We start from the raw sequence: 25,310 nt of genomic DNA, 5'->3' as shown, positions 1-25,310 counted from the left end.
TTTGGTTGCCCTCTTCTGGACACGTTCCAGTTTGTCAGTGTCCTTCTTGAACTGTGGTGCGCAGAACTGGACACAGTACTCCCGGTGAGGTCTGACCAGAGCAGAATACAGTGGCACTATTACTTCCCTTGATCTAGATGCTATACTCCTATTGATGCAGCCCAGAATTGCATTGGCTTTTTTAGCTGCCGCGTCACACTATTGGCTCATGTCAAGTTTGTGGTCAACCAAGACTTCTAGATCCTTTTCACATGTACTGCTCTCAAGCCAGGTGTTCCCCATCTTGTATTTGTGCCTCTCATTTTTTTTGCCCAAGTGCAATACTTTACATTTCTCCCTGTTAAAGTTCATCTTGTTTATTTTGGCCCAGTTCTCTAATCTGTCAAGGTCGTTTTGAAGTGTGATCCTGTCCTCTGGGGTGTTAGCCACCCCTCCCAGTTTGGTTTCATCTGCAAATTCGATCAGGATGCCCTTGAGTCCATCATCCAAGTCGTTGAATAAGATGTTGAATAAGACCGGGCCCAAGACAGAACCCTGTGGCACCCCACTAGTCACTCTTCTCCAGGATGAAGAGGAACCATTGATGAGCACCCTTTGGGTTCGGTCAGCCAGCCAGTTACAAATCCACTGAGTGGTAGCATAGTCAAGACCGCATTTTACCAGCTTCTTTACAAGAATATCATGGGGCACCTTGTCAAATGCCTTGCTGAAATCAAGGTAGGCTACATCCACTGCGTTCCCTTCATCTACCAGGCTTGTAATTCTATCAAAAAATGAGACATGACTTATTTTTCAGAAATCCATGCTGACTATTGGTGATCACAGCATTCCTTTCTAGGTGCTCACAGACTGTTTGCTTAATGATCTGCTCCAGAATCTTCCCTGGTATTGATGTCAGACTGACTGGGCGATAATTATTTGGGTCCTCTCTTTTCCCCTTTTTGAAAATAGGGACAACATTTGCCCTCCTCCAGTCTGCCGGGATTTCGTCTGTTCTCCAGGAATTCTCAAAGATGACTGCCAGTGGTTCTGAGATCACATCTGCCAGTTCTTTTAATACTCTTGGATGCAGTTCATCTGGCCCTGGAGACTTGAATACATCTAAACTAGCCAAGTATTCTTGTACTATCTCCTTAGTTATTCTGGGCTGTGTTTCCTCTGCTGAATCATTTGCTCCAAATTCTTCAGGTCGGGCATTGTTTTCTTTATCGGAGAAGACTGAGGCAAAGAAGGCATTGAGGAGTTCAGCCCTTTCTGTGTCCCTTGTTTGCATTTCACCATCTTCTCCTCTGAGTGACCCCACTGTTTCTTTGTTCTTCCTTTTGCTACGGACATATGCATAAAAGCCTTTTTTGTTGCTTTTAACCTCTCTAGCAAGCCTGAGTTCATTCTGTGCTTTAGCTTTTCTGACTTTGTGTCTACATGTGCTGGCTATTTGTTTGAATTCCTCTTTGGTGGTTTCCCCCCTTTTCCATTTTTTGTACACATCCCTTTTTAATCTTAACTCAGTTAAAAGTTCTTTAGATAGCCACCCTGGCTTCTTTAGGCACCTTCCATGTTTCCGTCTCATTGGTATTGCCTGAAGTTGTGATTTTACTATCTCCCTCTTAACAAACTCCCACCCATCATGAACCCCCTTTCCTTTTAGTATTACTGTCCATGGGATCTCACCCAGCACTTCCCTAAGTTTTATGAAGTCGGCTTTCTTAAAGTCAAGAAATTGAGTCCTAGTATGCTTGGCTGCTCCTTTCCGCTGTATAGTAAACTTCAGAAGAGCATGATCACTCGCGCCTAATGATCCTTCCACTTCTACCCCACTAACCAGGTCATCAACATTGGTTAGGACCAGATCTAAAATGGCTGTTCCTCTTGTTGCTTCTCCCACTTTCTGGACAATGAAGTTGTCTGCAAGGCCAGTGAGGAATCTGTTTGACCTTATGCTCTTGGCTGAGTTTGACATCCAACAAATATCCGGGTAATTGAAGTCCCCCATTACTACTATCTCCCTTCCTTTTGCATGCTTGGCCATCTGTTCCAGGAAGGCATCATCTATGTCCTGCGTTTGGCTTGGGGATCTATAGTAAACTCCCACAATGAAGTCACTGTTATTCTTCTCTCCCTTAATTTTGACCCAAATGCTCTCACTTTGGCTTTGAGGTTCTAAATCTTGGATCTCTTCACAGGTATACACATCCCTGACATATAACGCCACTCCTCCTCCTTTCTTGTCTGGTCTGTGTTTCTGAAATAGATTGCATCCCTCCAATATTACATTCCAATCGTGGGACGTATCCCACCAGGTTTCAGTGATGCCTATTATGTCATATTTAGTTTGCTGTACCAAGAGCTCAAGCTCATCTTGTTTATTTCCCATGCTTTGCGCATTAGTGTACAGACATTGAAGTCCATTAATCATTCCCCCGTGTCTCTTATTTAAGGATTTTTTCCTCCCACCACTAGGTCTGCGTGCTGTTTGCTCCATTTGGTCTATGACATTTGGATGATCATCTTCATCAATTGATAGACTCCTACTTTCAGGAGCACTGTCTCCCTCCCCCACATAGTCAGTTCAAAGCCCTCCTGATGAGGTTTCTGAGATTTTTGGCAAAAACATTCCTCCCAACCGTTGTGAGGTGCAGCCCATCGCTTGCCAGAAGTCCATCTTCAAGAAACTGCAGTCCGTGATCTAAGAATCCAAACCATTCCTGTTTACACCATTTGCGAAGCCAGCTGTTCACTTCCTCTATTTTTCCCTCTCTCCCTGGACCACGTCGTTCAACTGGGAGGACAGATGAGATGACAATTTGTGCATTTAATTGCTTCAATTTCTTGCCCAGAGCCTCGTAGTCTCTTTTGATCTTCTGGAGGCTATTGCTTGCAGTGTCATTGGTTCCCACATGAACCAAGAGTATTTGTCAGTGGGTTTTATGATTCCTTGCAGTCGTTCGGTTACATCTTGGATCTTAGCCCCAGGGAGACAGCACACCTCCCAAGACATCTTGTCAGGCCCACAGATCACTGCTTCTGTTCCCCTCAGTATCCCCTATCACCACTACATGCCTCAGGTTTGGTCGGGGTTCTGCCATGAGCTGTCCGTTCCAAGGTTGCCTGCACATTCCCTGAGGACTGGCTTTGCTGCTCATCTTCATATACCTGATCGACTGTAATGAGGGAGAGATCCTCAAATGGAGTCTGTTCTTCATCTTCCATGCTAGGGGAGAGGACTTCAAAGCAATTGTGTATTTCTAAACAATCAGAGCGAACCCTGGGCCTCCTACTTCTTTGAGTCACGTTTCTCCATATATCTGGCTCCTGTGTTGGTGAACTAGCCTCCTTCTCAGGGGTGTCCCCTGTCTCCTCCTTGGTGGAGATGGTGTTCTCTGTTGCTTCCAAGAAGAGCTCCAGCTCTCTAATTCTTTGGAGCGTAGCTACACGTTCCTCCAGTTGCTGGACTTTGTCTTCTAAGAGGGCAATTAACATACAATTGCTGCAGGTAAAGCTGCCTGCAACCTTTGGCAAGATGGCAAACATTGCGCAGGAACCGCAGGCGACTGCAGCTGTTCCCTCCCCCTCCATCTTGAGAACGTGTCGTTGGGGGTGGCTACAGCGGTCCTCCATCATAAAAAGCATGAAGACAGGACAAATAACTCCCTCCACAAAAAAACAAAAAAAACCTAGGTCTCCCCAACAAACGTTTGAGACTAGCTCCCGTAAATCTAAAAGATGGATCAAACCCTGCCCCCTCTGACCTTTGCACAGGGAGAGCAGCTAATCAGCCACAAAGAAACATACACACACACACAAGAAAACCCTTTTTGCTCCTTCTTCAACTGCTGCCCTGCAAGCTCTCCTTGATAGCTTGTTCTCACTTTCCCTTAGCCCCGGAGTGGTTTCCGTTTATGTGAACTGAGTTGAGGCTGGTTTGACAGCTGCAGTATGGCTGCAGTCAGGGGGTGCTGTTCCTTAACCCCTATTGGATGGGAGTTCAGTAGCTGTCAACATAAGAGGACTGGATTGGCTGTTAGTTTGAAAGGTATTTGAATGTTGTCTAATGATTGTCCAGCATTTTATGAATGGGAAAGTCAGCATAAGCTTTATGAATGGAGGAGTTTTTGCAAGCGGTCTACCCTTATTTTACGGGCACACTTTGGGTACGGAGACAAAAGGACAGTGCATTAATGGGGCAGGGTGACATTGTGTATGGTACCAATTTGAGACACGGTTTGTGGCATTCATGAGAGGAGTGTTGTCCCGCCCTGCCCTGCCCCCCTTGGTGAATTCTGCCACTCCTCCAGTCCCCGGTAAGCTTGTAAGGGCACCGAGAGTGAGTGGGGTGGAGACGCGGCTCAACAGAAACAACTTCTATCTTCAAAGCTGCGAAGCTCTGAGAACTGGCAACCAGCAGTGATCAATCCCTCCATAAAAAAAAAAGAATAAGCAATTTGGAACTGTAAGTACTCCTAAATCATTCTTAGAGCTATCTGGGAAGATAAGGGAGACATTGGAAAAGGAGGTGGCTCCCCTTTTGTTGAACAGAAATATGAAACGGCGTGCAAAGGCCGAAGCCTAAAAGTAAAGAAAACTTTTTAAACTGGAAGCGATTTGATGTGAATGATTTATTACAATTGGAAACTTGCGTAATTAGACTGAGATATATCCTCTTTTGACAGCGGACCAGCCGAGAGGAAAGGCTAGTCTCCATGGTGATTTTATAAGGAAAGTGAATAAACTTAATCTCCACCTCGACTGAATAGCCTATAAATTGTCCTGCACTGACTAGCAACGTTCTAAAGTGATAAAAGCTGTCTTACTTCCTCTCAAGAAAGAGAGCTTTGGATAAACTTCTCTCTGCCATATTTTTTGTTGTGATTGAAGCAGTTTTAAAGACTAAAGGAAGCTGCTTTCGATTTGGCTGGTGGAAAAGAGAAACTGTTTTTCTCCATTGTTCTGGCAGACTGTGTGATTGACCTTGACATTCCTCAGTTATGACTTCAGAAAAAGAAAAGCCTAGACGTGGCTCTAAAGCACCAACGCAATTTGAGGAGTCAGTATTGTCAGCGTTAAGTGATATAGGACTGGACCGCAATACAGGTGCGGTAAATAAATTGGAACAAAGGATTGACCAGTTGAGCACCGACCTGCGAGCTGTCAAAGAGCAAATTAATACACGTGATGAAAGATTGACACAATTGGAGAATGTTCGGGTTCAGGACCTGGAACGCTTGCAACAGGAAAATGCAACAGCTATAGCTTATCTAGAGCTGGCGCGGAAACAATCTCATTTGAGATTGAGAGGATTTCCTAATCTGGAACAGGATCAAGATAAACTCAGAAAATGTGTGATAAAACATTTTGTTGAATTCTGGGATCTGAAAAAAGAGGAGGTGGAGGACTGGGTGGAGAAAGCCTATAGATTTGGACCTAAAAAAGAGACTAAAATAACCTACGACTGTATTGTGGTCTTTAAGACCAAGGAACAAAGAGATATCATTTTGGGACATCACTATAAAAAAGGCCTCAAAGTATCTGATAGAGTGGTGGTCATTTTCAAGGATATTCCTAGGGTTTTTTTGGATTTGAGATCCCAGTACAAGGATTTGACAGACATTCTGAGGAGAAAGAACATTTTTTTTAGGTGGGAATTTCCAAAGGGCCTATCCTTCAAATTTGAAGGAAGAAAGCAAAAGATTAAGAATATCCAGGAGAAGGATAGATTTATGCAGAAGCACTCGATAGAACTTGGATTGCAAACTCCACAGCTGCGGGGAGCGGAGGCAGCCTCCTCGTAAATAGACAATATGGCATTGAGAATTTATTCATGGAATGTTCATGGCATGAATTTGCCACAAAAAGGAGAAAAATTTATCAGATTTTGGAGAAACAAAATTTGGACATAATTTGTCTACAGGAAACCCACATTACAAGATTACACAAAAAAATTCTAATAAATAAAAGATTGGGTCAAGAATTTATTTCTTCTGACAAAGTCAAAAAAAGAGGAGTGGTTTTCTACATCAAAGATAAATGGAATCCAAAATTTGTTTTCAAAGATGAGGAAGGAAATTATATCGCAGTTGAAATTTCAGCACAAGGCAAGAAATTTTTGTTATTAGGAATCTATGCACCTAATGATGGCAAAGCGGAATTTTTCAAGAACCTGGAAGCACGTCTGCTGGAATACTTGGATTATAAAGTTATTTTGATGGGGGATTTGAATGGAGTTGCATCTACCTTGATGGACAGAACTCAGAGATCAAAGGTTACGAACTCTGGCAGACTACCGAAGACTTTCTTTGATCTAACTGAAAAATTTGATCTGTCAGATATATGGAGAATTAGAAATCCAATGGAAAGAGACTTCACTTTTTTTTCAAATGCAAACCAAGTATTTTCGCGAACAGACTATATATGGATATCCAGAGACTTGGTTCCTAAAGTGGCAAAAACAGAAATTTGCCCTAAAACCTGCTCAGATCATAATGCAGTTTCTATGGACTTGAAAATGTCTGTTCAGGGTTCCTTCAGATGGCGAATGAATGACGATTTGTTGAGAAATTCATTAATTGTAAATAAGGCCCAAAAAACCCTAAAGGATTACCTTATTTTTCGCTCTATAACATGCACCCAACCATAACACGCACATAGTTTTTAGAGGAGGAAAATCTGTAGGCATGCCACCCATAGGCATTTCCTCCATAACACGCACAGACATTTCCCCTTACTTTCTAGGAGGAAAAAAGTGAGTGTTATGGTGCAAAAAATACGGTATTTTGAACTTAATATGACGCAAGGAATGGAAATAAGGGTGATTTGGGAGGCCAGCAAAGCGGTAATGAGAGGGTTTCTGATACAACAAAATGCAATTAGGAGAAAGGCACAGAATGAGACAAAAGACAAAATTATGGAACAACTGAAAGACAAAGAGAAGAAGCTTAGAGGAAACCCAAAGAATTTGCAGATCCGAAAAGAAATTAAAGCCCTACAGGTTCAATATTCGCAGTTAGTAAATCAAGAAATTGAATGGAAGATAAGAAGGATGAGACAAAGAAACTTTGAATCTGCAAATAAATGTGGGAAATTACTAGCCTGGCAATTAAAAAAGAGACAAAAACAAAGTACTATTACAAACATCGTTACAGAAGGAAAATCGGTAGAGAAACCTGCAGACATTAGAAAATGTTTTTATAAATATTATAAGCAACTGTATAAAAAAGAAAAAGAAGATCTAGGGAAAATCGAGCAATTTATAAAGAACAACGGATTGCAACGGATTCCGAAAGATAAAGAGAATCTTCAAAATGGCGTAATCACAAGTCAGGAAGAGGAACATGCAATAAATTCAATGCAACTTGGCAAGACACCAGGACCTGATGGTCTATCAGCGAAACATTACAAGACATTGAAAGATTGGCTGATACAACCTCTGGTAGAAATATCTAATTCAATTTTACGGGGGGGGGGGTTGAGGAGAAGCACCTGAAACCTGGAAACAAGCTTACATTACTCTGATTCCTAAACAGGGTCAGGATAGATCCAACGTTAAAAACTACAGACCAATCTCCCTACTTAATGTGGATTATAAAATTTTTGCAAATATACTGGCTAATAGGCTAAAAAAGGTTTTATCAGAGTATATTCATAAAGACCAGGCAGGATTTCTGCCTGGAAGACATATGAAAGACAATATTAGAAATGTTGTGGATATTTTGGAAAAGTTAGAAGCAAGAAAGAGTTGTAAAGCAATGTTAATGTTTATTGATGCTGAGAAAGCCTTTGACAATGTTTCTTGGAGTTTTATGTTACATAACTTAGAGAATATGGGGATAGGTCATGATTTTATAAATGGTATTAAAGCGATCTATCAAGAACAAAAAGCTAAAATTATTGTAAATAATGTGGTTTCAGAGGAAATTAGAATTGAGAAGGGAACCAGGCAAGGGTGTCCACTGTCCCCTCTGCTGTTTATCTCGGTTCTGGAGGTCTTGCTAAGTATGATTAGAAAAGACGAACAAGTTAAAGGTATTACAGTAGGTTCGAAACAATACAAATTAAAAGCCTTTGCTGATGATTTAGTTCTGACATTACAAGATCCAGACTCCAGTGCAGTTAAAGCACTGGAGCTAATACATGAGTTTGGTCAGGTAGCAGGATTTAAATTAAACAAGAGCAAGACCAAAGTAATAGAGAAAAATCTGGATAATGAAGAAAGGAAAATATTACAAGAAAAAACGGGCCTAGATTTTGTGAAAAAGTTAAATACTTGGGGGTGAACCTGTCTGGGAAAAATTTGAATTTGTATAAGGATAACTATGAGAAAATATGGAATGAAATTAAAAGAGATTTAGAGGTGTGGTCTAACTTAAAATTGCCATTAATGGGCCGGATTTCTGTGATTAAGATGAATGTGCTGCCAAAGATGCTTTTTTTGTTTCAAGCCCTCCCAATTATAGACAATGTAAAATGTTTTTAAAAATGGCAAAAAGCTCTTTCTAGATTTATCTGGCAGGAGAGGAAACCCAGAATTAAATACATATTACTTACGGATTCTAAAGAAAGAGGAGGATTCTCTCTGCCAGATTTAAAAATCTATTTTGAAGCTGCTGCACTTTGTTGAATGGATGAAATTAGAAGATACAGATTTACTAGATTTGGAAGGATTTGGTAATGTGTTTGGTTGGCATGCATATTTGGGGTATGATAAAGTAAAAGCCCATAAAGCATTTAAAAATCATATAATTAGGAAATTGTATATATTGTATAATGTTTGGATAAAATACAAAGACCTTTTAGAAAGGAAGACGCCCAGATGGCTTTCACCAATGGAGGCAAAGGCCCAGAAAAAATTAAATATGGATACAAAATGGTTGAGATATTATGATTTATTAATAGAGGAAGAGGAAGGTTATAAATTAAGACCATTTGAGCAAATTAAAGATAAGTTAAATTGGTTACATTACCACCAGATTAACAAATTGTATAAACTGGATAAGAAAAATGGTTTTGCCTTGGAAAAATCCAAGTTGGAGATGGAGTTGTTAGATACTGAAGGTAAAAACTTATCTAAAATGTACAAGCTTTTGCTGGAGTGGCATACGAAAGATGAACAAGTTAAATCGGTGATGATAGATTGGGCAAGAGATTTAGGACATAATATAATGTTTGAGGACTGGGAAAGATTGTGGAAGAAAGGGGTGAAGTTCACCGCATGTACTTTGTTAAAGGAAAATATTATGAAGATGATGTATAGATGGTATTTGACTCATGTAAAATTAGCAAAGATGTATCATAACTGATAATACATGTTGGAAATGCAAAGAAAAGGAAGGAACATTCTTTCATATGTGGTGGACCTGCCCCAAGGTGAACGACTTCTGGAAAAAGATTTATAATGAATTGAAAAAAAATGTTGAAATATACATTTACAAAGAAACCAGAGGCCTTTCTTCTTGGAATAATAGGTTCGGAATTGCCCAAGAAAGATGTTAATCTATTTTTGTATGCCACAACTGCGGCTCGTATTCTGTTGTGGATCGAGGGCCCGACCCCGCTATGTGAAATAAATACACAAGGACACGTGATTAAGGTTAATGGGCAAGAAAAGGCCACAACTTTATTGATTACAGCAGTGAAAAGGTATTGGCTTAGGCATTGGATGACTATAGGTGGTGGGTTTATTCAACAGTAGGTGGAGCCTGTTGATGCTCATCCAACTATAGGCTCACCCCCTGATGTCACCGAGGGTCGTGCCATGGCCTCCCGCCAAGCAGGCATCGGACGGAATACACGACCGCCAGATTCCTTTAACGGAATAACCCACGGTAGATAGCATAGGCGATGGCCACACCTAGCCCTTGACACAGCACAACACATGAATCCAATGCCTAGACTTTCAGTAAGGTACTATAAGCCGAAAACTTTTGTTGTTGTTGTTGTTGTGTAAAAGTGGTTTTCTTTAGGGAGCCTGTACTGGCAAGTGAAGCCAATGACAAGAACCAGGCAAAGGCACACCTTCAAAGGTTTTAAACGTATAGACATGGAGTGCTGAGGAATGGTTCCCTGATCAGAAACCCTGAGTTGTCCACCCCAAGCCCTGCCTTATTTCTTCCCCCAAACATCAAGCGAAGGGGGGGTGGTGGCTTAGAGAAATAAAGAGGGGTGAGGTTTAAGCGCACAGTCTATTCCAAGCCCCGGCAGCCTTTAAAATTTTACAGGGGGCTCCCGCTTCAAGTGCTACCAATGGAAGGGATGGCAGGGTAAATTAAACCCACACTAGAAGAGTAATAAATAAATAAATAAACGGCAGGCACAATAAACAGCAGGCACCAACACACGCTGCAAGCACACACACACACGCACACGACTTAAAATTAGAGAGGAACAGGAAAGGGAACCCTGAGGATCATCTAGTCCAACCCAAGCAATGCAGAAATATTCAGCTGTCCCCAACAGGGATCGAACTTGCAACCTAGGCATTATCAGTGCCATGCTCTAACCAACTGAGCTATCCAGGCTCTCAAGGACAATGGAGGGGGAAAACGCACCAGCACCCTGGCCAACAAATTAAAATGTAAGGCAAACCCACTCAGTCACCCAGACCAGCCATGCAATTGGACAGGTAAGGGCAATAGAGGGGGAAATGTACAAGCACCCTGGCCAGAAATTAAATAAAAACGCACTGCCACCAAGGCAGAGGCAGGGTAAGGAAAGCGAGGAGACGAGGGAGAAAGAAAGACGGAGCCACACTCACACTCAGACCTCGCTGGGGGCACGTGCTGGGCAGGGGAACAAGCTGCAGCTTAAGAAAGGTTAATTTGCACTCAGGCTGCACAAACAAATCAAGCCCCAGGAGTGGGGGGGAAATAGAAGGTTAAATGTAGGTTTTTACCCAGAAAGCAGGACACAGCAAGGCAAACCTGGCTGCCTGGGTTTTTAAAGTTAAAAGGCAAGCCAGGAACCAGGCAGCCTCCACACACACACAGACCCCTCCCCCGACTCCAAACCTCGTGGCTCTTCCCTGTGATAACTGAGATGACTCCTAGCTGATGACTCGCTGAGGGACGACGACGAATGAGGAGGAGGCGGAGCTAGCACCACAGCATTAAGCTGCTACACACGTCCCCCGGAGGCACCTGGTTGGCCACCTCCAGTGGGCGTGGGTGCCAGCCAGGTAGGAGGGGAGGGGGCTAATGCCCCCTACCAGGGGCGGAGCTCGGTCTCCCGCCCACAACCACTCCCCTCTCTTCCAGGGAGGAGAGTCTTTAGCTAAAAAGTGGAAAACTCAAGAATTACCAACAGTAGAAGAATGGCAGATGAAGATGATGGATTTTATGGAGCTAGCCGATCTAACTGGAAGAGTCCGCGACCAGAAGGAGGAGGAACATCATGAAGAATGGAAGAAACTTAATGATTATTTAGCTAAATTTGTTAAGCTAAAATAACTGGAAATAGCGTCCAGATACTCAATGGGCTTAGGATTGAAAATAACTGGAAATAGCGGCCAGATACTCAATGGGCTTAGGATTGAAAATAACTGGAAATAGCGTCCAGATACTCAATGGGCTTAGGATTGTATTTATGTTAACTGACAAAATAATATGTTTAATACAAGAAGGAAAAGATTTAAAGATGTTAACGTGTAATTTAAAGGGTATTAAAATTGGGATTTGGAAAACCATTATAAGGATATGCAGTGAAATTCAACTAAGGGGAAACGAGGAAGCCATTTTACAAAGTAAATAACTGTTATTTTCAATAAGGTTAGGATTTATGTTTGTTATGTTTTGTTTGTTTTATGTTTTTGCTTGTCGTTGATATTATAAAAACTAATAAAATTTTACAAAAAAAAACCTTTGTGATTCTCTTTGTGTCATTATTGAGATCAAATGAGCACTTTCACCACACACTTTTTGGAACTAGCTAAAATTGTCTTGTTTAAGTAAGCCTACCCAGACATCGAGAATGTTGAGATAATTTTAATCTGTTTTAATATTTTAGCTTTTGTATGTTTTAAAGGACGGCTGTGAATTTTTCTTGGTTTTACTGTTTTGTCTTTGGTAAACTGTTTGAGGGTTTTTACACTCAAGCGGTGCATAAATTTTATGAAAAAATAAAATAAAAATCTAAGTCAATGCAGACAGTCATCTCTCTCTTTGGTAGAACATGTTCATGTTTCTAATTACCAGATGATTATTTGGAGACTGGAATAACCAAATACCCCATAATATATGCTCACCCTCACAACAGAGCTCTCTGGGACAAAAAGTGTCCCTAAGTGAGAAGCAGATGGGAAGCAGCTCAGAGGAACCAGTGGAAGAAACCTCTGAGGAAACGTGGTGAGAACCCTTTAAATTGATGGCATGCAAAGAAGCACAAATGCGTTCCTATTTGGAGATTCAGTTCTCCCATATGCACTGCCTGGGACGTTCTCTGCCTGGCCCAGAGGTGACTCTTGTGTCTTTAGGAGTGAGGAGAAATTTGGCAGGTGCACTTGCCTCATCATTACTGCTCTGAGAGGTAAGAAACTAGATGTACTAATTCACTTCTTTACACACAGCCAGTAAAGATCCACTTAGGAGCTGTCAGTCTTGAACTGAAACAGAAAGGGTCATGACCACTTTTAAACCAGCACAGAACTTGTATGCGCAATTGGACATTTTTATTTTGCGGCAGCTAGTCCAAAATTGCTTCCTTGATTAAATTTGCACAGCTAGGGTTGGTAGGATGCACCCCAGAAAACAAGCATTTGTGCTTAAAATAGGAGCTGGAGTTGCCCTGCATTGCCTTCGCCCATTCTCCACCCTGAGTTGGGGTGCTGAGCAGGAGTTTGCTACAATTGCCTGACTGAAGGTGGCTTGATGGGAAGGACCTGCTGCTTTGTGCTTCCTGCCTCGTAGGCCCACCCCTGTATTTTAGTGGCCTATCAACAAGGTATAGTGAAGCCCTCTGATATGAAACAACGTGAGCTTACATCAACAAAAGAAAATAAAATTGGATAACATGCATAATCTTCATTTGGTAGCTCTCTATAGCAAACATGTCATGGAGTTCACTGTCACCCTGAACCTAATTTTCTTAGTGCTGCGGAGAACATTAGTACACATGTGCACTGCGTCATATTCAAAGGTCTCTTATGTCCCTCCTCTTGGAATGTCCACATTGTGTTTCTTGGCCATGCTAGGGTGTGACAAAGAGGTATTTTATAAGGAATACAGAGTATATTCCATACCAGAAATGTTTTTGCGTGGACAGGCAGATCCCAGATCCCGCGCGGTCCCCCCCCCCGTCATGTGAAATAAGGACTCATGACAACGTGCTATAGGATTAAATTGGCCACAACTTTATTAACTTTCAAATGTGGGTAGACCTTGGCTCAGGCATTGGGCGTTCTCCCTCCCCAGTCCCCAGCCGGGGACCTAGGGAGCATCAGGGTTATCCAGTGTGTGGGGGGGGGGCTGGCTCTGGAGAACATATGTTCAAGCAGAGATAGCCGCCCCCGTTACGCCACCGCCGCACGGGAGAGCAATGACGACCTTTCGGTGTACGGCCAAAGCCTCCCTTCAGAAACCCCTTTAACGGGGAACCCTGGTATCGCCGCCGCAAAGAGGAAGATGGACTAAAGGATTCCGCCCAAGGCCTGATACCGCCAAAGTTGTGACGTTTTGCTACGGGAAAGGCGAAACCTGCCAATGCAGGAAAATTCCTTTCCGGCCCTTCAACAGTGACCTTGACGTAGCAGCGCCCGCATACCTGTGAAGAAAAGTTAACCTGCAAAACCTGTGAAGAAAAGTTAACCTGCAAATAAGACATTAACTGAGGGTGGGTAGGGTGGGAGAAGCTCTGGAGCCAAGTGAGGATTCCTAGGTAAGATCCTCCCTCTATTGTGTGGGCAGGTAATCCCTCCCCTACCTGGCCTGGTCTCCTTGGCAACGCTTCCCCCAGGTGGGATTGGACAACTGACTGAGGTAGGCGGAGACCTCCAGGTATCCCACCTGGAGGAAGGCAAACCAAGCCTATGCTGATGGGGCCGCTCCAGATCTAGGGGCTGCGCGCGTCCATGCAAAGGGCGCCCCCCGTTTTAAGCGTGGAGCGGTCAATACTTCAGACTTAAGGAGGTTGCATTTTAAAAGGGAAGTGAGGAAAAACTTCTACAACAGTGCTGTTCTCAGTCAATCTAACATTTTCAGTCATTTTTGCTTATAAGCTTAGTAGGTCATGCATAAAAAAAGCAAAAGTATTAAAGGTAAATCTCATTTAGCCAAGTGACCTAGAGCACACTGAAAACACCTAAGGTCTGTATTTTATTTTTATATGCACTGATGGGGAGCTAAGTAAGGTGCACAGAGTTTTGATGAAGAGAAGATACTAGAGCACTGATATGATGTTTCTATATTTATTATTCTTTATTATATTTTTAGCGATTTTTGCAATCAAGGGAAGCAAAAATAAAATGACAAAGTCATAAAAATCAGATGCAAACAGCAAAAAACCTAAAATATTCATCTGACAATATGTTTAAAGGGAACAAGTCCTACCCTTGCTTTCAGTGACCCTCCAAATTAAGTTTGGACAAATAAGCTTACCCAGCAATGGTCCCAGATGTGCTTCCTGGAAAAGAGCCTTTTGCAGGTGGGGAGCCACCACCGAAACGTCCCATTCGCATGCCGCCATCTTTGACACTTCCTTCAGAGACGGCACATGAAGGAGCAGCTCCGATGGGGCTGCAGTGTCCAGGCTGCTTTATGTGGGCAGAGGCAGCCCTGGAGGCATTGCAGTCCTGAGACTTTATATGTCAAGGCTGTATCATGGGTTGTAAGTCAAGCCAGCACTGCAAACTAAGTGATAGCCAGTGCAGTCGAGCCAGGATAGCTGCTAAATGTTCAGACTGTCCTGCCCTGCTCAGCCCTGCTGGCTGCTGAAATCTGCATCAGCTGCAGTTTCCAAACTGTCTCCAAATGCAGTAATCTAACCTAGAGGTGACCAGAGCACAGACAACAGAAGTAGAGCTATCCCTGTCCAAATTGGGGCATAGCTGGGCTGCTGGCCAAAGCTGATGGAAGGCACTCTGCGCCACGGAGGCCACCTGAGCCTCAAGCAACAGCAAGGGATCCATAAGGACCTGCAAGCTACATAGCTGCTCCTCAAGAGGGAATTTCATCCCGTCCACAGTAGGGGACGCTCCACCCATCCAGTCTAGGGAGCCACCCACAAACAGTGCCACAGTCTTATCTGGATCAATCTTCAGTTCACTTGTTTGATTTTGTTCTATTTCTGGGGAATATGAGTTTGGCAGGACACCTGGCCTTGTTGTAAGCTATTAAAGGTCATTTTAGAAGCACCTGATGAAGTGTATATACATGGTTGGCTAATGGCACTCAGTAAATGCTGGAATGTGCATCGACTCCCATGAGATTCACTCCGTAATGTCACAGCAGCCCCAATTTTACAAGCTGCCAAAGTCAGGCAATATGTTTTGCAGTAACCTGACTTTTAATTTCTCTTCCTTCTGTGGGGGGTAATTCCCTCTTCCCATAAATATGTAAGTTAGATTTCATAGAGTGGTCCCAGGGCAGCTGCGGAAGAAATCATCTAGCATAAATTCATGCTGAGGTATTCCTGTCACTGCAATGGTGAAGCGAGTTCAGAGCTGGAGTGTGGTGGGCCCACGATGAAGGACATTTGAATGGCACTTACAACAACATATGAGAGTTAGATATAGAATAAGTGTATGTGGCAGCTTCGTCACAAAGAAAACGCCTCAGAGCGATGGCATCTCCTGCCTTTTTCTCCTTTGTACATGTTAAAGTTCCCAATAACCACAGAATGTCAAAAATATTGGTTTTTGATGGTAAAGTCAACTGCACTAAACACTAAGAGCATCTTAGGGCATTAAAATCCAGAACATTAGCCTAACCCCATAGTTAATAATCCATAATGCATGTTGACCACAGTCATGGACAGCTGAGGAGTCAGGGATTAAATAGTGCACAAATGTGTAAATTTGTGTAAAATGTGCACAAGCGTGTGAATGTGTTATTTTGTTCTACTCCTGCCCCAGTGTCCCATAGAATAGAATCATAGGACTGGAATGGACCTTGGATCTCGCCTAGTCCAAACCTCGGCTCTGTGCAGGATGCAACAAGAGCATTTCTGCCTGATGGCGATCCAGCCTTATCTTGAGTTTCATGCCTTGCTTCCTGACTGGGCAACATGTTGCAATCAAGTCTGACTCTTGTTTCTGCCCTACCTAACATTTTGAAGTTCAGCTTGCCAATGTGTTGATTTCTATAATAGAGAACCAAGGATTTCTGCAAGCCAGTTTCCAGACTACAGTTGTAACTTGACAGCTTTGCTCCTTAAAAGTCTATGCCATTCCTCTACCAGAAAAGAAAGAAACATTTTGATCTAATTCAACTGCTCTTATGACAAATTTTCTGAAGTATGTAGGAAAGAAACAGACTTAGACCCAATAGGAAGTTTTTTAAAAATCTAACTGGTATGTGGGAGTGGAGTTTTTGGCAACAGCTGCAGCAGACGCCCCCTCCCAAATTAAAAATCAGGTGGCATCTATCCAAAAGTTCTTAAAGAACTCAAATGTGAAATTTCTGGTCCTCTAAGAAATTAGCAGCAGCAGCAGCACTAGTATATTGTCCTTCATCTATAGATCACAGTTCACATCCATAGATCTCAGTTCACCCATAGTTCACATCATAATAATAAACATATGTAGCTTGTTTTTTAAAAGGGTCCAAGAAATTATACGTTAGTTGGCTTTGTATCTGTTCTGGGAAAACTGATGGAAAGCATGACTAAAGATAAAATTACCAAGCACAGAGAAAAGTCAGCATGGCTTCTGAAAAGGTAAGACCTCTCTAAATACTTTTTTAAAGAGTTTTTTTAGTGTGTCATTAAGCACATGGTGATGCAAAACGTTGGATCAGCTGGAACTAATGCTTTTTAATTTGTTCGTGAATGAATGACCTGGAGCTAGAATTGAGCAGATGACACCAAATTATTCAGGTTGGTAAAAGACAAAAGGGGTTGCAACAAGTTGTGGTTCAATGTAAACAAGAGTAAAGTGTTACACATTGGGGCAAATATACTAAGTTTCTGGTGGTTACTGACCAAGAAAGAGATATTGGGGTCACAGTTTGATGAAAATGTTGCATTGGTGTGCAACTGTTATGAAAAGGGTGAATTTAATGGTAGGGATAGAAAATGAAACTGTCTGTATCACAATGCCTTCATATCATAAATCAAAATGCTTATAAATGTGGCTATGTGTAGAATATTGTGTACATTTCTGGTAACCACAACTCAAAAAGGGCATTGTTGGCATCTGTCTTTCTTTTTTTGGTGGCTCTTAAAAGAGTCTTTGGGGTCACATGCCAAGGGCAAGCGGTGGGTCCAGGGAGCCTCTTCTTCTTGGGCTTGGCCACTTTGGCCTTGGGGGTCTTGGGCTTGGTTTGGCCTTGACTGCCTTGGCCTTGGCCACCGTCTGTCTTGAGAGACAATGGAGTACATCTCCAGTGGTGAAGCAAAACCGCTGCATTAGCAGCACCAAAGTGACCTCTCCTGGGGCACAAGCCTGGAGGTCCTGGGCTGCCCAGACAACAAGACCCCCTTCTCAGCCTCACTGATGGGGTCCAAAGGAAAGCAGAGCAAGGTGTTTGGCACCAGATTGTCTGCAGGAGTTGCTGGAGGTGCCATCCAACCACCTTAGGGAGTCCACTCCGGACTTGTGAAGGGTTTACTCCTGAGCCTTTTCTTCTTCTGAAGATATCCCACAAGGCAGCAGAGGCTTAGGATCAGAGATTTCATTCTCCTAGATGGACCAGATGGGCTACCTTCCTAGACTGACAACCCCCATCTCACTTCCCTCTGCGGCATGTGCAGAAACCGCCTTGACTGTTGGACCCACTCTTGGTCTCATCTGCTCAATCCACCAGAGCCTATCTTTGAATGCAGGGGAAGCCCTAACTCACAGAGAGATTGAGACCCATCAGCTACGCTCACTGGCCAGTCAAAGCTGTTCTCAGGGCATGCTGACAGCTTCTTGGAGCCCGACCCCATGCACCCCCCAAAAAGGATATTATAGAGCTGGAAAGGGGGCAGAAAGGGGTGACCAACATGTTTAAGGGGCTGGAGCAACTCCTCTGTGGGCTACAGTTACCACATTTGGGGCTCTTTAGTTTAGGGGGGGAGGCAAGTAAGGAGGGAGGCTGGGATACTGCTGTAGAAAACTATGTGTGGTGTAGGAAAAGCAACACCCGAATCCAGGGCCTTCCGGGGAAGAGGCACAGACAAAGCCAAGCGTTTCTTAACACTGCGCAAAGTTAAACGATGTACTTTGCTACCACAAGATGTGGCCATCAACTTGGAAAGTGTTAAAAGGGAATGACAACCATGTCTATTAGCATATTTGTGTGTGTCTACACTGTATATTAAATTTCTGTCTCATTTTTCTTTTTTTCATGGAACCCAGATTGATATATATGTGGTATCCAGGTACTGACCAGACACAGGAGTTTCAGCAAGGTCACAGTGGCCTCTTGTGCCTTAAGCTAAGCCCTGCCGGATCACACCAAAGGCCTTGCCCAGTCTGCTCTTTGGGCACTTAGAAGGTATCCATAGAAAACGAAGAACGACATGCAGCAGGCTGGTGTGAGAAGGACCAAAGCGTTCTGCTCCTCTTCTGGGACCATCTCCCCCACAAATGGGCTACCAAATGAAGGAGAGGCCCTCCTCCACAGTCCAAAACAGCTCTTGTTTTGTATTTGTTTTGTTCTTTTCAGGTTAGCAACTTTTTTGGATTTTCTTACAATTTCCTTATGTATTTACAATTAGTGGTATGAGGGGAATTTTAAAATATGCAGGAGCAATCAAAATTGGAAACATTATATGCTTTTTTTACACACATTTCTATGGTAAAAGTATCTGTATATCATGCACAGATGTTATGTGTGGCAGTCTTGCTACATGGACACACAGAAAAACTAACATACATGTCATTGTTACAAGCTTATAACATTCCTTTTTAAACACAAGATTTTTTAAATCCATCAAATCTTCAATGGTGGTAATAAATCTTGCAACTGGTGTTGAACCTTGATTGAAGTCCTTTTGTTGCACTTGGATGTTTTCTGTTTGGCCTGTTTGGCTTGTGGGTGTCATATATGTGGTAGAATTGGCCTCTTGCCCGGTGGTTGGTCAAAAGTGAACTCAACCAAGGAAGGTGCTACCTTCATCACCAAAACACGGGCTCTGCTCTGTTTGTTTGTTTGTTTGTTTGGTTGGTTGGTTGGTTGGCCTGCCCATGGGACACAAGGGCAGAGAGCTGGCAAGGTTTCATAGGGGAGGAATACAGGGCCAGCCTTGGGTCAACTCACTCTCCCTGAAAGAAGCTGCGGTCGAAAGTGCAACCAAGGACAGGGTGGCAGGAGCTGCATCTCTTGAGTCTCAAGAAGGAGCAAGTGAAAAGAACAGCTAACCAATATTTGGCCATGTTAACTGATCTTGGGCCTATGGAAGAGAACCTTTGAACCTAAAGATTTCATTCCCTAATAGCTGTGCACAGAGACGTGGAAATAAATTATGGTTTTAATGCACAGTTTCATATTCCACAGAGCAACATGGACTTCCACAGGAGCACCAACCATGCCAGCCAGAAATTCCCTGAGAGCCAAAAGGAACACATTAGATCCCATCAACCTTTAGGGTGGGACCATTTTAATAATCAACCTCTTATTCCTATGGTGGACAGCAGCAGCTGGAGGCCCAAACCACCCCAGGATGTGGTGCAATGGCAATGGCAAACTCCCGCAGTTCCAGCTGACCCCGTCTCCACCAAGTCAAGAACATCCAGGACGACCTGCCACATAATGGGGCAGACTCACAGTTCTAGACTGAGGGGCTTCTCAGAATGCAAAAAGTTATAGCAAGTCTATTAGGTGTTTCTGAGCATGGAGAAAAATTCACTAAGGGCATGGAACAAAGTTTACCGTATTTTTCGCCCTATAAGACGCACTTTTTCCCCTCCAAAAATGAAGGGGAAATGTGGGTGCGTCTTATGGGGCGAATGCAGGCTTTCGCTGAAGCCTGGAGAGCGAGAGCGGTAGGTGCGCACCGACCCCTCTCGCTCTCCAGGCTTCGCGGACCTCTCGGCAAGCAGCGGGAACGCTCCCGCTGCTTGGGGAGAGTTGCAGGCATCCCGAAGCCTGCGCGCGCTGATCTCAGCGCGTGCAGGCTTCGCGGATCTCTCCTCAAGCAGCGGGAACGCTCCCGCTGCTTGGGGAGAGTTGCAGGCATCCCGAAGCCTGCGCGTGCTGATCTCAGCGCGTGCAGGCTTCACGGACCTCTTCTCAAGCAGCGGGAGCCACCGCTGGGCTCCCACGGCTTGCAGAGAGCTGCCTGTTTGGGGGCTGGGGTCGGGGGAAGCTCGGGCTGCCCCAGCCCCGCGCCTGGGGGGAAATAATTTTTTTCCCTTTATTTCCCCCCCCCCAAAAAAAAACTAGGTGCGTCTTATGGGACGGTGCGTCCTATAGGGCGAAAAATACGGTAATTCCCTGACTGTTAGTTTTCAAAGCCGTTTTCCTGCCCAACAAAGACAAGTCATGTATATGAATCAGAAATAAACATAAAATGCCCCTCAGTTATAGAAATCAGAAAAAATCCCAGTCAGACGGGTGGTATACAAATAATAAATTATGGCATATGAATATGTTGTTGTTGTTGCTGCTGCTGTTGTTATTATTATGTACATCTGTCATATCTTTCCTACACAAAATAAATAATTTCAGTGAAAGAAAATGAACTACTACAGTGTGTTTTTCTTACTTCACTTAGCAGGTGTTTTTCTTACTTCACTTAGGGCTTATGGTAGACTTTATGCACATTTTCAAGTATGGATATTTTCCCATGTAGGACATTATCATTCACACACACACACAAATAGCTGAAAGAAACATGTAAGGTATAATTCAGCAAAAGTTAATGCTGGCAAAGTTCTTCTGGCAACAATGGGATGGGATGGGATGGGACATGCAACACAGCACTGCGCATGGTTACTTGGAAGTAAATCCCCCTGCTTTCAATAGGACTTAACTACTAGGAAAGTGTGCCAAAGATTGCAGCCTTAATTGTGCTAAACAAGCCCTCTTCATCTCAGTAGGGCTTAGATGTGACCAGGTTTTGCTGCATTGTGCTCATATTTATAACTTCCAGGTAGATCAGAGGAACCCACTATTAGGGCTGCAGCCTGAACTAATGTAGGTCACAACCATAAAAATGAATGGGGTTTTTTTTCTGAAGAAAAATATGAAGTTTTTGTGGGTTTCCAAATGCATGTTTGGGCTAAAGGTGGGTGTCAGGGATAACAATAAGATATGGTTTCTGAACTACGTGGCTAAGGCTTAAATTGCACATCCAGTGATGTCAGTGATAACAAAAGGTTGCAGGTTATACCTGAAATTCTGTCTGCCATGCAACACAGCAGTCTCAAGAAGAATCCTAGAATAAAATTTCTACCAGTGGAGAAATTGTTGAGCCAAGCATTCATATCCACGGTCGCATTTTTTAGATTCAGGTAGGGAACCTTTGTTTGCCTTGGGATATGACATATTAGGGTTAGCTGGGCAGAAACTTTCCATATCCCACCATTTTGCCTTTACTTGAGCATTGCATTGATGGTGCAATCCTATATGCCAGATCATAACCAGTGGCAATGCTGGCCGTGCGGACGTTGGCCATCAGACTTGCCACCCTAGGCATGCAGCTAACGAACACAATTCCTAGAATCACTACTGCAATACTTCTGCCATCAGCACACTACAGCACAGGTTTCCTAAAATACACCCGAGGGAAGCCTTTTCTGGACCATATCAAAGGTCTCTTGCCCTACCAAGCGGAGTTCATGACAAGTGCAAAAAATGTGACATTTCCCATATACATTCCTGTGATGGATTCACCTCTGCCTGAAAAGCGTTGCAGAGCTTTACCCCATGCTCAGTTTATTTGCAGACGGGACAATTTCCCACTCCACACCATTCCCACCCACCCCCACATCTACCCGCCCCCCCCCCGGATTCCCCCATAGAAGTATGTCATTGGGTGCCGTCTTTGGAAAACTACCCCAGAAATGACCACGGCGCTTCTCTTTGCTGTTGAGGACAAGGAAGGAAGTGCTGCCTCTTTAAGGGGAAAAGCATGCAGTTGAGAGCATACCTTCAATTTAGTGTTGGGATAGCTCACTTGCACCCTGGCTGTTGTCTTATTGGAGAGGGCAGCCTGCCTCAGATCCTCTAGCACTGAAATTATATCATCCAGCACGCATTTCTTATCCTGATTTCTCAACACACACAGATGGGGAAAAGTATAATTATAGCCTTTGTGGTTCACCTTCATTTCCAGCACGGCTCGGTGGATGCGCAGCAGTCCTTCTGCCTGATGCAGAATATTGCCTCCGGGCTTGGAGAGGGCGATCAGGCGGCCATAGCGCCCCGGGGTGTGCAAGTCCGAGTAGAGGCGGCTTTTGGAGCGGTCCAGCGGGAAGAGGCTGTTGGCCAGGCTGCGCTCGATCTTGGCCAGGCTGTGGCTGGGCGCCACCAGGCGCTCCAGGTCGGTCTCGGGCTGGAAGCGGTGCAGGGCGCTGAAGCCGAAGATGAGCGTCAGCACTGCGGGCACCGTCAGGAAGAAGACCGGGTGGCGGCTGACGAACAAGCCCAGCTGGTGGCACGACGAGCGGAGCCCTCTGTGGATCGCCTGCCGCAGCATCCTCCTCCGCCCCAGCCGGCGCCAGGCTGCCGGCGCCGAGCGGGCAAGCGCACCTTCCGCGGGGCTCCGCGCCGGATCCGCCTGCCGCGTGCACGCCCGGCGCGCGCCCCCGCCCGCTCCGCCGCCCCCCGCCCGCCCGCGCGCCCGCGCCGTTCAAACACTGCAGCAAGTTGCAGCAGCGCGGAGGAGAAGCGCCGTCCGGGGGGGGGGAGCGAGGGAGGGAGGGAGGGAGAGGGCAGGGCTTCCCTGGCTGGCTGCCTCCCGCCCGCCCGGATCCCCCACCAGCATCCTCGCGGGCGGGGCTGCAGCAGCCCCCCCCCCCGGCCCTCCCGAGGCCAGCCTGCCGAGCCATCGCTCGGCCCTGCGCCGCTCCGGACTTCGGGGGGGGGGGGAGCCGGGGCCTTCCTGCTGCGCCCCATCCCGGGCGGCCAGGGCGGCTTGGCTCCGGCCGGGCTGCTGCCCCGGAGCGCCGCCTGCCTGCGGGCTGGATCCCCGCTGCTCGCCGCCCCAGGATCCGCCGGGCCCGGAGACCCTTCCCGCCCCTTCCCCAACCACCGTCTGCGGCTCCGCTTTTTCCTCGCTGTTGGGGACCGTTCAGTGTTTCCGCTTTCCCCAGCCCCATTTCAGCCCAAATGAATGTGTTTCAGTAAAATGAATGAACAATGTGGTATGTTTGCAGAAGCACACAACGCATGCAGTCTTCACAAATCGGTACTCACACACGTGTACACAGTATAGATGGCAAAGGCCAAAAATTTGGAGTACTGACTTCTCCCAGTTACTCTTCACAAGCTCTGCAAAAAGTGCCAGAAATCTGCGTCCTTATAACCCCCTCTAATCCTTTTTAAAGCTATCTATGTCTGCTGACACCACTCTTCCTTGTGGCCATGAATTCTATAAATCAATTATTCTGTGTGTCAAGAAGTACTTCATCTTGGCTTGGCTGAATCCACGGCTAGTCAATTTCGCCGGATGACCCCGGAGCCAATGTGCCAAATGTTTCCTCATGGTGAGCTTATATGAAGATGTGAGGGTTGCCCCCGGTTCCTGGCTGACTGTGGTATCCTGGGGTGGCCGAGGGAGGTGGGGGCCTGCTGGATCTGGCCTCCTGGTCTCCTTCAGATGCTCCTCCTGGGAAGCCCTCCAGACCTGAGCGCAGGGCCCTCCTGAATTCCCCACCAAGGGGCCTTCAGAATCCTGCTGCTTCTGACCCTGGAGCCAGAGTGTGATCCTCAGGGCCAGGATCCATTCCATAGCAGGAAGCAAAGAGCGTGAAGAAATGGGCAGGTCTCCAGACAGACAGAGCCACAGAAAGTGGAGTTTTCCAAGGGTCAGTACTGGGACCTTGTCACGCCACGCCACCCCCACCCCCCGCAAAGAACAGGAGCTCCTGCCCGTGGGAGGGAAGGTGGTGGCTGAAGAGGGAGAAGCAGTTTTGCTCTGTTGTCCGCCTTCTCCCGCGTTAAGAGGCGGGCGCAGCTCTGAGCTGGGCATTCTGCTCGGGGCTTTAAACCCTCTTTGCTTTCACTGCCACCAGAGATGCCAAGAGGCAAGTGTGCCCAATACAACCATTTGACTGAGAACAGAAGTAGTAAAACATGGTTAAATCATAAAGGATATATTGGGTAATGGACATATGTCATAATATTGGCATGACAGCGTGAGAAAGACTCTGGAATGGAGATTTAAAATTCACAGCTTGCTATGCATTAAAAGAAAATTATATAAAGATGATGTACAGAGGGTACTTGACGCCTAGTAAGCTAGCTAAAATGTAGAAGTCTGAATCCAATATTTGTTGGAAATGTAAAGAGAAAGAAGGTAACTTTTTCATATGTGGTGCTCTGCTCGTGTGAGATTGCAAAAGCTTTCTCAGAAATGATTCATAATGAATTGAAAAAAGTGTTGAAAATAACTTTTGTTTAAAAACCAGAAGCTTTTATTTTAGGTATATTCAGAGAAGAGGTGCCGAAAGACCAGAAAATACTATTTATGTATGCAACCACAGCTGCCTGAATGATATATGTCCAAAACTGGAAAGAGGAACTGGCTTCAAAAAGAGGCAACTGGCAGTTAAAACTGATAGAATATGCAGAGATGGCAAAACTTACCAAAAGAAGAAGAGATCAAGAGGACAGACTTTTGTGACAGAATGGGGGAAGTTTATCGAACATATGAAAACAAATTGTAAATAGTTAACAGGACTGATATAAACATGAGCAGTAAAATTTTAAAAAGAATTATAAAGGATAAATTTGTAAAAAGGATAAATTTGGATATGCAGTAAGAAAATAATGGAAAAATAAGAAACCGTAGAAGAGGAGGGAGGGAAGTTGCAGAAAATATTATTTGATTTGTGTAGATTTATATTCAATGTTGAATGTTGTAAAATGGAAAATAAAATTATTATTTTTTAAATCAAGACTCAAGGTTACATATTTCCAGCTGAACTCAAGAGGACTAAAGAATATTTTACCTTGGCTGGGTTATGCCTAGACTTTGTCAGTAATTAAAACTTTGCCACGGCTGTGTTGTTATTAGAG

General features: G+C 44.5%; 1 protein-coding gene across 2 annotated transcripts in view; it reads right to left on the bottom strand.

The window, feature by feature from the left end:
- The window catches only part of PTCHD4 (patched domain containing 4), a 59,708-nt gene extending 36,914 nt beyond the window's left edge, over positions 1-22,794 (bottom strand). Inside the window, exon 1 of one of the 2 annotated variants that reach the window (XM_083495059.1) lies at positions 22,393-22,794. In XM_083495059.1, coding sequence (XP_083351185.1) covers positions 22,393-22,767 — 375 coding nt within the window. In that variant the 5' untranslated portion in view covers positions 22,768-22,794. Of the gene's footprint in view, positions 1-22,218 lie in introns of both variants that reach the window. The other variant, XM_083495058.1, reaches the window with a different exon arrangement.
- Between the last annotated feature and the right edge of the window lie 2,516 nt (positions 22,795-25,310).

The sequence above is a fragment of the Podarcis liolepis genome, assembly GCF_965112155.1.
Source record: "Podarcis liolepis genome assembly, chromosome: 3".
Classification (NCBI taxonomy): Eukaryota; Metazoa; Chordata; class Lepidosauria; order Squamata; family Lacertidae; genus Podarcis; species Podarcis liolepis.
Note: the sequence above shows the minus strand (reverse complement) of the source record. Positions and strands in the feature narration are given on the sequence as shown.